Source organism: Acinonyx jubatus, chromosome A2 (genome assembly GCF_027475565.1).
Source record: "Acinonyx jubatus isolate Ajub_Pintada_27869175 chromosome A2, VMU_Ajub_asm_v1.0, whole genome shotgun sequence".
NCBI lineage: Eukaryota > Metazoa > Chordata > Mammalia > Carnivora > Felidae > Acinonyx > Acinonyx jubatus.
Genome location: NC_069383.1, coordinates 105,984,311 through 105,997,054, shown reverse-complemented (window position 1 = coordinate 105,997,054; position 12,744 = coordinate 105,984,311). Strand labels below are relative to the sequence as shown.

The following is a 12,744-nucleotide window of genomic DNA, read 5'->3' as shown; positions in this document are numbered from 1 at the left end:
CATAGAAACAGAATCCCGAGGAATGTACAAAAACTCCTACAATAAACGAATGGAGTAAGCTCACAAGATACCAAACCGACAAAAGTAAATTTCATTTCTGTATATTAACAACAAATGAGGAAACCAACAGTAAAGATGCAATTCCACCACTACTAATTGGCCCAAAGAACACAAAACACTTGGCATAAATCTAACAAAATGTGGGGCGCCTGGGTGGCTCTAACCCAGTGACGCGTCTAACTCTTGATATCGCTCAGGTCATGATCTCACATTGGGCTCTGTGATAACAGCGTGGAGCCTGCTTGGGATTGTAACTCTTCCTCTCTCTCTGCCCCTCCCTCTCTCTCTCCCCAAATAAATAAACATTAAAAACATAAACTATACTTACAGAAATAGGATTTTAAAAAAAAATCTAGCAAAATGTGTACAGAATCTACATGAGGAGAGTTACAAACACCCATGAAAGAAACGGAAGATCTAACAGCTTGGGAGAGACATACCACGTTCAAGGATCGGAAGACTTAACATGGCAAAGATGGTGATTCCTCCTAAACTGGTCCAGTTTCAATGCAGTTCTTACCAAAAGCCCAGTGAGATTTTTTTGTAGACATGAAGAGGCTGATTCTAAACTTTATAGGAAAAGGGAGTGACCTTGGAATAACCGAAACAATGATGAATAAGAAGGATAGCACCCACAGGGTCAGGGCTGAGCACACCGCTCCAGGGAGGAAGGCAGGGCTGTGCTGGTGGGGGGCGGGCACACAGAGCTGTGGAACAGAGCTGAAGACTCAGAAGCCAATCCACATAATTGCGTCCAGTTAATTTACAGCAAAGGAGCAAAAACAATTCAGGGAAGGAAAGAGTCTTTTCAATAAATGCCGGAGAAACTGGACTATCATAGGCCAACCTGACCCTAAGCTTCACGCTTGACAAAAATGAACTCAAAATGGATCATGGACTTCAATGAAAACACAAACTATAAGACTCAGAGAAAAAAGAAACAGGAGAAATCTTTGAGATCCACACAAAGATTTTTTAGACTCTTTTAGACACTGAAAACATCATTCATAAAAGGAAAGTTCAATAAATTGGACCTCATGACATTAAAAACTTTGCTCTGAGAAAGAATAAGTTAAAAGGCTAAGACGACTAATTCCAGACTACGAGGAACTGCTTGCAAATCACACATCTGACAAGGGACTTTTATCTAGAATATATTTTAAAGAGTTAAAACTTAACATTAAAACAATCCATCCAATTAGAAACCAAGCAAAAGACAGGGCAGACATTTCACTGAGGAAGACGCGCGGCTGGAGAGCTCCGGACAAGGCCAGCCGTCTGGCCACCGGGGAAATGCAGCTGCCAGCCTGGCGACACGCCAGCACACACCTGTCGGAGAGGTTGCCTGAATTAGCGTCCTGCTGCTGCCGTGACAAAGTACTAGCAACTCAGCGGCTTGAGAAAACACAGCTATTATCTGATGGTCCTGGAGGGCAGGAGCCTGAGACGGGACTAGAGTCTGTGTCCACAGGGCTGATTGCTTCGGAGGGCCTGGGGGAGAACCCCTCTCCTCGCCTTTCTCACCTTCTAGAGGTGCCCACTTTGGGTGGCTCACGGCCAGCAGTGGCTGGTTTCAAAATGAAAACTTGTGCTCACACAAAAAGCCTCCACGTGAACACTCAGAACAGCTCTATTTAATAGACCAAACTGGAGGGGCACCTGGGGGGCTCAGTCGGTTGAGCGTCCGACTTCGGCTCAGGTCATGATCTCAGGGTTTGTGAGTTCGAGCCCCACATCGGGCTCTGTGCTGACAGCTCAGAGCCTGGAGCCTGCTTCGGATGCTGTGTCTCCCTCTCTCTCTGCCCCTCCCCTGCTCATGCTCTGTCTCTCAAAAATAAATAAAGATTTAAAAAAAAAATTTAATAGACCAAACTGGGAACCAGAACGTCTTGGGCCCCGTGCGCGGCCCATTCCCGTCCAGGGCCTCGCACCAGCAGCGGCAAGGAGTCAGCTCCTGACTCACACGGCTGGCATGAACTCGAGCTGAGAACGGCGGTCTCAGGGAAGTACCACGTGATCCAGGAGCACAGCCTTCAGCACGCCCGTGATGGCGGTGGCCGAGAACTGACGGGGGTTCCCAGGGGTCCAGGAGCCTGTGGCCACCCCATGATGAACAGAGCAGATGCACAGAGCGTCATGTGATGAAACCACAGCGTTGCACACGCTTGGGGACGCATAGCGCTGGGAATCCGAGTTCCGTGGGCTGTCCCAGTCAGTCCCCTGGCTTGCCCTTGTCCTGCAGGCACTGGGGGAGGGGCTGAGTGAACGGGGCCCAGGACACGCCACAGACTCCTTTGACCCTCAAACAACACAGTTTGAATTGTGCAGATCCATTTATACGTAAATTTTTTCGATAAATACAGCACAGAATTGTAAATGTTATTTTTTCTTCCTTCTGGTTTTCCTAATAACACTTTCTCTTCTCTGGCTTCCTTTATTGTGAGAATACAGCATGTAATAACGGACCACACAAAACACAGGTTCACTGACCGTTACGCTACTGGTAAGGGTCCAGTCAACAGTGGACCATCAGTAGTCAGTTCAGAGGGTCCCAGGTTATACAGCGTCACCACCTGTGCTGTTGGAGGGCTAACCATATAATTATCTCAACGTCAGAAGTCAAGAGTTAACCCCAGGGGTGCATGGGTAGCTCAGCTGGCTAAGTGTCTGACTCTTGGCCATGATTTCACAGTTTGTGGGATCGAGCCCCGAGTCCGGCTCTGCGCGGACAGCTCGGAATCTGCTTGGGATTCTCCCTCCCTCTCCAAATAAACATTAAAAACAATTTTTTTTATGGGCGCCTGGGTGGCCCAGTCGGTTAAGCATCCGACTTCAGCTCAGGTCATGATCTCAAAGCTCTCATGGGTTGAAGCCCCGCGTCGGTCTCTGCGCTGACAGGGAGGGAGGGAGGTGGACCAGGAGGTCAGCTGGCGACCACCCTACAGGCCAGGCTGTGCTGGCTTGGGACCGGGTAAGACAGGATCCAGGAGGGAAGCAACAGCCATAGGGGGCAATCCCTCCAGCACCACTGGGCAAATACGCGTGCAGAAACCCCCGGCCCCCAAGGTCACAGCTCCCCCCACTCCCTGCCACTCCCACAGGAGTTTCTGGGGCTGCTGTAGCCGGCAGGCTCAGGGGCTTAAGAACACAAGTTGTCCTGAGTTTGGAGGTCAGAAGTCTGAAATCAGGAGGGGCAGCATCCCCACCCCCCACCATCCAGAGGCCACCCGCCCCACCCCTGAAGCACATCACCCCCACACCCACTTCTGTGGCCATGTCTCCTTCTACTACCTGGCCCCTCCTGCCCAAGGGGCTGCCTGTGAGGACACGGGGCCCCTGGATAGTCCAGGACCACCTCATCCCAGGGCTACCACCTGGCTGTAGTCCCTGTTAGCACAGTCAGGGGACATAGCCCCGGTTCTGGGTGGGGGGCTTTGTGCTGCTGGCCACCTCCCCCCACCCTGGCAGCCCCCGCTCTGAGTGGCCCCTCACCTGTCCTGGATGGGCGGGAACTGCAGCCCAGCCCCCACCTCTGCCCGGGACCTAAATCCCAGAGCCGGTCTGCACCCCAGGCCCCTGGCTCTGGCCCCTGTGCCCCAAGCACATTCCTGCCCTGGCCCCCCAGCCCCCAACACACACTATCTGGGCTTTCCCTCTGCCAGGGTAGCTGGCTCTGCTCCATCCAGGTCAGCTGGGGTCACAACGGTGCCCCCTCCCCACTGCCTGGTGCAGTGGTGGGGCCATGCTGGTCAGTTCTGCCTGCCAGATCCCCTGCCCCAGCACTCCCTGGCTCCCAAGGTTACAAGAGCGCCCAGAAACTGGAACTTGGGTAAAATCTCCCTTTCAACACCAGCAACAAATGCAGATAGTTTGATGGGTGTGAGTTTCACTTTGGGACGATGAGAAAGATCTGAGGACAGACAGTGGTGACAGAGGTGCGTACTCAAACACGGTTAACCGGTGAGCTTTAGGTTTGGGGCTTTGACCACATTTTAAAAGCTGTGGCCTCTTGACAGCTGTGGCCATGGCTGCCAGGTCACCTCCCACCTGGAGGTGGGGGAGGAGGTGGGGAGGGGGCCGAGGGAACCAGGCCCAGCAGTGGGGGTCCCTGAAGGGCAGGGTGCTGGTGGTGGCTGTCAGACTCTCTGGTGTCACAAGGGTACAGTTGAGGAAGGTGGGGTCAAGGGTCCAAGGAAGATGGTCCGGGGCGTGGTCCAGCTCCCAAGGGGGCAGGAGTCTGGAGGGTCCAGGGTGGGTGGGAGGTCCGGCTCTTGGAGGCAAGGGGGCAGCAGACAGTGCGTCCCCCAGTGCTGAGCCCTCTTTGTGGGACCCCCAGAGGGGCCACAGGCACTGACAGGGTTCTCTTGCGGAAACTGAGGAGCAAGGGGCCCTCTCCAGACTTCCGTGGTACCCTCTGGCCTGGGGTGAGGTTGGGGAGACCCTCAGGTGCACCCACCTCTGCAGGGGCCACAACGCCCCCACAGGGGTCAGTAGGGAGCTTTGGAAGACTGCCATCCTGCACCTGGGCCCTGACCTGCACCTTCCTGGCAGGTGAGCAGACCTCACCACCCCTTGTCCCGGCCCTGGGGTGCACTGGGGGCTCTTCTGGCCTGCAGAATCCATCCTCAGTCGCGTTCACCCCAGATCTTTGTGCTTTATTTGGATCACGAGCCCAGGTAACCCAGGGTTCTGGTAACAGGGCTGCGTACTCAACTGTAAACACAGAGTGCACACGTCCTGTGACTATCAGGGGCAATGACAATCCCTGCCGAGTCCCAGGATGCACTTTGTGACCTCTAGTGTGCCCGGTGCTCCAGAAACACAGCCTGCCTCCCCTTAACTGAGGGGGTCGACACACCTGACCCATCCAGAGACCAGGACAGGGACGCACCTGGCCTGCGGGGCAGTCCTGACCCTGCCAGGTGTCCCTGAGGATGCTGGCGCTCCAGAAGGCAGGGGCGGGCCCTGCCCCCTTCCCCACCGGAAGTAGAGACAGGGTGGGCAATACGCCCCCCTGCCCACTCCCTCCCTCACCACGTGGGCCCAAAGTGTCGGTTTAAATGGGGAGAGGTCACCTGTCTGGGTGAGGGAAAACCTGGTGGCCAAGGACCGTTCTCTCCTTCCAAGTCCCTGCCTCCTCCTCCCTCAGTGCCTCTGCTAGCATCTTGAGCCCCGGTCTAAGGTCTCCTGTCCCCAGGCCCCCCTGTGGCTGCTATCAACCCCTCTGAGGACAGCACACCCTGGATGGCTCTGCACTTCCCCACTACGGCCCACCGGGGGCCACACCCCAGGCCACAGGATGGTCCTGACCTGGCCAGCTTCCTTACTACTCTGCCCAACGGGTGGGCTCCCCCTGGCCTCTGGCCCCACCATCTCTACACCTACACTGGAACCCCTACTTAGGGAGGAGCCCCAGGAGAGCAGCTGGCCCAGACCCAGATTAGGAAGTGGTCAGCCACATCTCAGGGGCCCCTCTTGGAACATCTGGGCTGTGGGGGTTCTGTCGCCAAATGACGCTGGGGGCCTAACCCCCACCTGCAGAGTACCCGGCCACTGCCAGGCCAGTGCCACGTGTACAGCAGAGGCCGGTGGGCCCCGCAGGGCATGGGGCAGGAGCGGGCACTAGCTCCAGCCTCAGGGGTGTCACCTCTGCAGGCCTCCCACACTGTGTGGACCGAAAAGAGCTCATCCGGCTTTGGTAAACAAGCCTGGGAAGCAGGAGGCCAGGCCTGGGCTCCTTCTCCAGGATGGAGGTCTCAGGTCTGCCTGGCAGGACACCAGTTACCCAGGACAGCCACGTCAGGCTGCCAGGCTTGCTGTCCACAGCAGGGGTGTGCCCCCATCCCACTGTGTGACCCCCTCCCCTCGACACGAACAAGACTGAGTCCCGGGAGCCCAGACTCTCCCGGCATGGGCTGCAGTGTCCGCGCACCTGGTCCTGTCCCCTGACCCCGTCCAGGAGGTGCCGCACTCTGGCAGACCTGCGTGGGCAGGCCGACCGTAAAGAACCCCGCCAGGTAAGAACACTGCCAGGCTGGTGCGGCTGGGCGCTTGGGGAGCAGAGCCTGAAGTGACAGAGGTTAACTCCCCACATCTCCACCCCCCCGATGCCGTGACAGTGTCAACACAGGACCGTGGCGTCCCCACCATGTCCACATGAGCGCCAACCTGCTGTCCAGGGGACTCACAGGCAGCAGCTGGGCCTGCCCATGGGGCAGACGTTTCTGGGCACACATGTCCTTGTGCAAGAGCTACGGCCCCATGGACGCATTTCCACACAGATCGCAGACCCTGTTCCCCCTCCCACACACCTTGGGGCAAACGTGAAAGATGGGGCCACTCCTCCCTGGCGGGTTATCTCTGGCCCTGGGCATCTGTGCGTAATGGGGTCATGTGCCCCCTCCATTGGTTCAAACATCGCAAACCAGGAAACAGCGCCAGCCCTGCCCACTGAGTGCGGTCCCCCCCGCAACAGAGTGCACAGGAACGTGGGCGTGAGGGTCCACTGGCCACAGTTTGGGATCTCTGCTCACCCTGGGTTTCCAGAACCTGCCACAGACAGATGGGGGCCCTGCAGCTACAATCCTTTTCTCTTGATCCAAAACTCATCAGATTTCCGAAAACCACAGGTCAGAGACCAGCCTGGCTCACAAGACACCGAGGCGTTCTCGGTGGTTTGCAGTGGACATGAGCCAAGGACCTTGTGGCTGGAGTCCCAGAAACCTCCACACACACACAGACAACGTCTCAAATGACACACAGGGACCCTGAAGTGCTTAAATACAGATTTATTGCAAACAGACACTGGAGAAGGGGGACTTCGCAGGCAGGCACCCCGCGGTTCCTCGGACCTCCGCTGACAGAGCTCAGTAGCCGGTCTGCGGCTGCCGTGTCTAAAAAGAGAAAACACGCAGGCTGCACGGGCTCCAGGGCCCAGGCCAGCAGCGAGGGGCAGAGGACGCCCAATGGAAGGGCAAGGGTGGCCCAGCAGCAGCCACGTGGACGGGTGCCTTGGCCCCACCGGCCGCTCCCAGACGTGGGTGGGACATGGTCACGGCAGACAGGGTGGGCAGAAACGCAACACTGAAAACAAAGTCGGGCAAAGGAAGACACGTGACCACAGAGTCCACGGCCCCCCCATCTCCCAAGTAGCACACCCTCACCAACAGTTTTCACACGCGCACGTCAACACACAGGCGTGCAAATCCGGGGGGCCTGAAGAGGGGTCTCAGCAGCTTGGCGATGCCCTCGATGGCACCAGAGCCACCTGATGCCTGGTCGATCAGGAGACTCAGGGGTTCCCCACACACTTCTGGCCACCCTGAACCAGAAACCTGTCCCCACATGACTGTGACATGCCAGCTCCCAGCTACTCAGGTGAAAGGAGGGGTCTCCTGAAGGACCACCCCCAGAAGGAGTCCTTCTCCCCAGCCCCAAGGGCAGAGCCCATGAAGGTGGCCCACGGCGACGGCCACAGGGCTGGCAGAGCAGAGGTGGCAGTGGCCCTGGGCTCAGTGGAAGAGGAGGGGCCGCGCATCGTGGTCTCTGTGATCTCCCAAGGGCGCCCAGTCGGCTCTCTTACAAGGACCGGGTCCACAGGAGGACATCAGAGGACAGTTCCTGCTGCGCCTGTGGCCCACGTCCCCAAGCGGCGACCAAGACCCCACTCTGCTCCTCGACGGGTCTGAGCAGGCAGCGGACACACACAAAGGCCAAGCGAGACCACACGTGCGTGCCCAGAGTCAGGTCAAGGCTCGGACCCCGTGCCCCCTGCACCTGGGGGTGCTGGCCCAGCACCTCCCCCCCCCGCCCCCCCACGGGGAAAGCAAGCAGAGTGCGCACAGCAGCGAGAGGAGAGCGGGGGGGGGGGCGGGGGGGGGGCCAGCGGCCCGCTCACCCCACACTGCTCCGGAACAGTCTGGAGATGCGGGGCTGGGAGCCACGGGTTCACCCTTGAGAGAAAGGCTGGCAGGGGCCAATCAGACAGCGAGCCCCTGCGGGAGGGCGCCAGGGCGCTAAAACTGCACGGCCCCCGGGGAGATGTTGAACATGGCTGGGTCAAACCGCTGGCCTCGGAAGGGAGAGCCTTCTGCGTCCCACCCCTTCTTCAGCATCTCATGGACTTTCTACAAACAGAAAACAGACACAGAGGTTAGCCGCACAGCCCAGAGCAGTGCTCACTCGGCCTCCTCCACGGGAGGACCTGCCTGGGCGACCGCAGGCCCCCACGCGCGCGCCCCACACACACACGGCAGGGGGAGAAACCCTGGTGTCCAATGAGGCTGAGGGACTGTCCTGACTGGGACCACTCTTCCCCGTCGCTAAACCCAGCGGAGCAGGGGCGAGCACATCAGACTCGCACCAGGGACCTGGACACCAGCCCCAGCCGACACAGAGTGGGTACGACGGGCCCCCCACCCACTGCTTTAGCTCCAACTCCCTCCTGCCACCCCCTTTCAAGCCCTCTCCTCAGTCACACTCTCTCCACGCTGGACATGACTTGCATGGGCCCTGCGTCTCCGGGATAGGCCCTGAGCCCGCTCCCCACACCAGCCCTGCCCCGGGCCCTCACGGGGAGCCACCAGTCAGCCCTGCTGCATCTCTGGCCCCACACATCGCCCTTCTCCCAGGGACCAGCTTTCCTCCAGAGGCCACCAGTTGAGCTGTCCACAGCTGTGCGCGGCTTCAGCACCTCTGAGCCTCCCCTGCTCCCGGCACAGCCCGCCTGCGGCCCTCACACTCTCCTTGTGGCCCAAACCCACCCCCCACACCGTGCTTCCCCCATGGCCGCGTGCAGGGATGGCCCTCGTTTGCACATACTCCTCCCCGAATCCCCACCAAGCCCGGGCGCGTCCCAGACAGCAGAGCCTGTGCCACTCATTCACTAGCGTCTCATCCGGGAGAGGGGCACGTGTGGCCCCTGGCTCCCTCGTGCCTGCTGAAGGTGCCCAGAAAGTATCACTCGTGCCCCGGGGCCAGCATGCTGTCCAGCACACAAGTCCGTCTGGACTCCCCTCCAACTCCAGGCACAGAGCTCATCCCACAAGCCGGCAGCATCTTCAAAGCTCTTCAGACACTTCCCCGTCGGCTGCCTGGCCTTGGGCCTGTCAGCAAGGGTCTCCTACTCCCCCTCAGGCCTGAGCACCCGGCCCCCTCCCGGGCAGCGACCCTAGACCCTCCCTTGGGGTCCACGTCCACACAGCTTTCATCCGCCAGCCACAGGCGACCGTCACGTGACTAAACTAGCCCGGCTGCTAAACTCGCACAAAGACAAGTCCCCTGCCCGCAAACTCCATGGTCACAGCCAAAAACTCGGCCCAAGAGGTACTGAGAGCCTCCCCTCCTGCCCTGTGAGCCCTGGTGATCAGGGAGCCCGGCTGAGAGAAGATTTGGAGACTAGGGGCAGGAGCCCACTCGGGATGCAGCAGTCAGCACTCCGAGTGACCCTCGCAGGAAAGCTGGCTGCACAGGGAGGAGGGGATAAAGACAGGGCAGGCAGAAGGGACACACCAGCAGTGGACCCCCGACATCAGCAGGACCACAGTGAATGCCCCAGGATGCAGAGGACACCTCCGAATCTCAACGCCACTGGGGGGCTCCTGTGTGTGACGCACGTGGAAAAAGAAAACAAACCCTAGGATGTGGGTGGCTGTGGTGCCCAGCAACATCCCCTCACCCGTCCAGTCCCCGTCACACTGGGGTCCTGGTTCCCAACAAGGGGAGCAAACAGTAACCTGAGAAAGGTGACCCTTTCTTCCGCTCTTGGGAATGAATGAATGCATCCACCCCACCCTCTTCTCTGCCCCCAGCGTGGGCCTCTGTGGACAAGGGGCCCCTCCCGCCGGCCCCCCAGACATCTCAGGCCTCTGACATTTGTTCCAAAGGGACTTGGAAGGAGGCCTCGCGGGGCCCCTGGTCAGACTCCCATAAGCCCTGTGGGAGGGAGAGAGCTAGGGTCACATGTGGAGTTACTGCATCTGTGTGGACCTGCCCGTCGTGGCCCCACCACCTGGGCTCTGTCCAGGTGTGGAACACGCGCCCCATGCCAGACAGAGACCAGGCGACCGGGCTAGAGCGGCCTGCGAGGACCCAGCAGACAGCCGGCTATGCCACGGCAGGGACAGCCCCGCCACGCCACCAGCCCCCACCGGATCTTCCCTGCCCAGCACAGCCCCTCCCCCACATGCCCCCTTACCAGCTCATGGCTCTGCGGCTTGCCCTGCAGCTTCTGGTGGTAGTCAAAGGTGAGCCTATCCAGCACCGCGTGCTCCTCCTCGTCCACCGTGGCCATGGAACGCTCCTTATTGATCTTGTCGATGTCAATGTGCTCCTCACCCTCCAGGACTGCGCTCCACCAGTACTCACCCACCTTGTTCAGGCTCACCTGAGGCACATGGGGCGGGGGGGGCAGGGGGGTGCAGAGCTCAGTGCATGTGTGTGTGGGGCACCGGTCAGGGGGCACATGGGGGGGGAACGGGGCTCAGTGTGTATGGGGCACCGGTCAGGGGACACGTGGGGGGGCCGGGCTCAGTGTGGGGGGGGCACCGGTCAGGGGGCACGTGGGGGGGATGGGGCTCAGTGTGTGTGGGGGCACCGGTCAGGGGACATGTGGGGGGGCCGGGCTCAGTGCGTGTGTGTGTGTGGGGGGGGCATCGGTCAGGGGGCACATGGGGGGGTGGGGCTCAGTGTGTGTGTGGGGCACCAGTCAGGGGACACACTGTGGGGGGGACGGGGCTCAGCGTGTGTGGGGGCACCAGTCAGGGAGCACATGGCGGGGAGCAGGGGGCTCAGTGTGGGGGACGGGGCACCAGTCAGGGGCCCGGGGGATCAGGCCTTGCCCCACCCCCCACATCCTCTCTGAAGCCCAGGACCCCACCCAGCCCCTCTCACAGCCTCCCTGCACCACCAGGGATACACTGGACCCCAAACAGGAGCCTCTATCCACATCCTTCGGCCCGGCCCTGCCGGCTCACCCGGCACACGCCAGTGTCGGGACTGCATATGGGGAGGGCCCAGACTGCACGCCTCCTGGGGACTGGTGGCCAAGAACTGACAAGTGGGCGGCCCACTCTCCCTCACACTGTCCATTTACCATCCAATGGCCTGAAACCCGTCATGACCCAAAGGGCCAGGTGGGAGAGCAGATGTGACCAGCCAGCAGCCAGAGCAGGTCCACGTCGGGGCAGCACCCTGGGAAGAGGGTTACTGGCTGGAGAGCGATCATGACACCACAAACCCAGACCTGGTCCCCACCAGTGACATTTGCGAGGTCCCTGAGATGGATTCGGGCTGTGGGCACTGATACAGGGCAGGCCACAAGTGAGAGGATCACAGCACGGTGACAGCGTGGCATCAACGTCAGCACAACAGAAATAAGCCTCCCCTCTTCCGCACCGACTGTCCCAGGGGGCGTGGGGCTCTGAGCGCCCTCGCCTGCCAGCCCAGCAGAGGAAGGACTTCTCCCCGCCAATGCCGTGGTCTGCATGTGGGGTGGATTTTGTTTCCAGATGCTCCGTTCAGCTGGCTTCTTACGGACTCTGCTCCTCAGTTTGGGCCTGGGGACCCGACCCGGCCAAGGCCCCAACACTGAGAATCTTCACTGAGGTGCAAATCTGTGTTCCTTCCAAAGCAACGAAAACCTCCCGAGTGGAAGCATACTCCATCTTCATCGTTCCTGGAGAGATGCCCAAGGTGCTGATCCATCTCGGGAAACAGAGGCCCTCTAGGCTCATTCTGTGTTCCCTCCGCTGTCACCCTGGCTGGGGTCTCTGCAGACACCCTGGAGGCCGCCGCTCCAGGAGCCAGCCCTGCCCTGCCCCAGGCTCCGCCGCTAGCCCTTCTCACCCGAACCACGAACCACATGCAGGGTGTCTGGGCAGGTGTGCACGCATGACCAGGCCCCGTGCAGCCTGGGGATAGGACGGGCTGATGCTGCAAAGAACCCAGTGGGCTGCACTGCCCGCGCATCTTGGGTCCACACAGCAAACACTCCCAGGCCCTTTGCAAACCCAACAAAAACCAAAACAATCCCAACACCACCTTTAAAAAAATTCTTTTTGAGGTGAAGCTCACAGGAGGCGCCTGGGTGGCCATTGGTTGAGCGTCCAACTCTTGATTTCAGCTCGGGCCATGATCCCAGGGTCACCGGGTGGAGCCCCACGCTGGGCTCTGCACTGGTAGTGTGCCGCCTGCTTGGGATTCTCTCTCCCCCTCTCTCTGTTCCTCCCCCACTCATTCTCTCTCTCTCTCTCTCTCAAAATAAATAAACTTCAAAAAACTAAAGTCAACGAGTCTGTGTCAGTGCATACACAGTGTTGTACAGCCTCCACCTGTATCCGGTTCCGCAACGGGGTCACCACCTCAAAAGGAGCCCTGTTCCCGCAAGCAGCCCCTCCTCCCGGCCCTGAAACATGTCACGTGTCCTTCAGTGCCCCGCCTCTTGCACTCAGCATGGTGTCCTCGAGGTACATCCACGTTGCAGTGGCCAAAACAAGACGGCGCTGAGGAGACGCCCTTGGGACAGAGCTCGAGGCCCTGGGTCTAAAGGAGCCTGATGGCTCAACGTGGGGTTTTGATTTTTCACTGTAACATTGTTACTTTCCTAAAAATCAGATTTGTGGAGACGCAGTCTGGGGGTACGTCCTGAGCCCCGACAAACACACAGCCACACAGCCAGCAGCTCCG

General features: G+C 59.5%; 1 protein-coding gene across 4 annotated transcripts in view; it reads right to left on the bottom strand.

The window, feature by feature from the left end:
* Positions 1-6,833: 6,833 nt before the first annotated feature.
* NUDCD3 (NudC domain containing 3) overlaps positions 6,834-12,744 on the bottom strand; it is a 62,197-nt gene continuing 56,286 nt past the window's right edge. The window contains exons 5-7 of one of the 4 annotated variants that reach the window (XR_008296951.1): positions 10,256-10,444; positions 7,958-8,186; positions 6,834-6,953 (exon numbers count right to left, since the gene is read on the bottom strand). Coding sequence is in view for 3 of the 4 variants with exons in the window: in XM_053218777.1 (XP_053074752.1) it covers positions 8,076-8,186; positions 10,256-10,444 (300 nt within the window). In the remaining variant the exon portion in view is untranslated. Of the gene's footprint in view, positions 8,187-10,255; positions 10,445-11,152; positions 11,251-12,744 lie in introns of those variants that run through there. The other 3 variants (XM_027046048.2, XM_053218777.1, XM_027046049.2) reach the window with 3 other exon arrangements.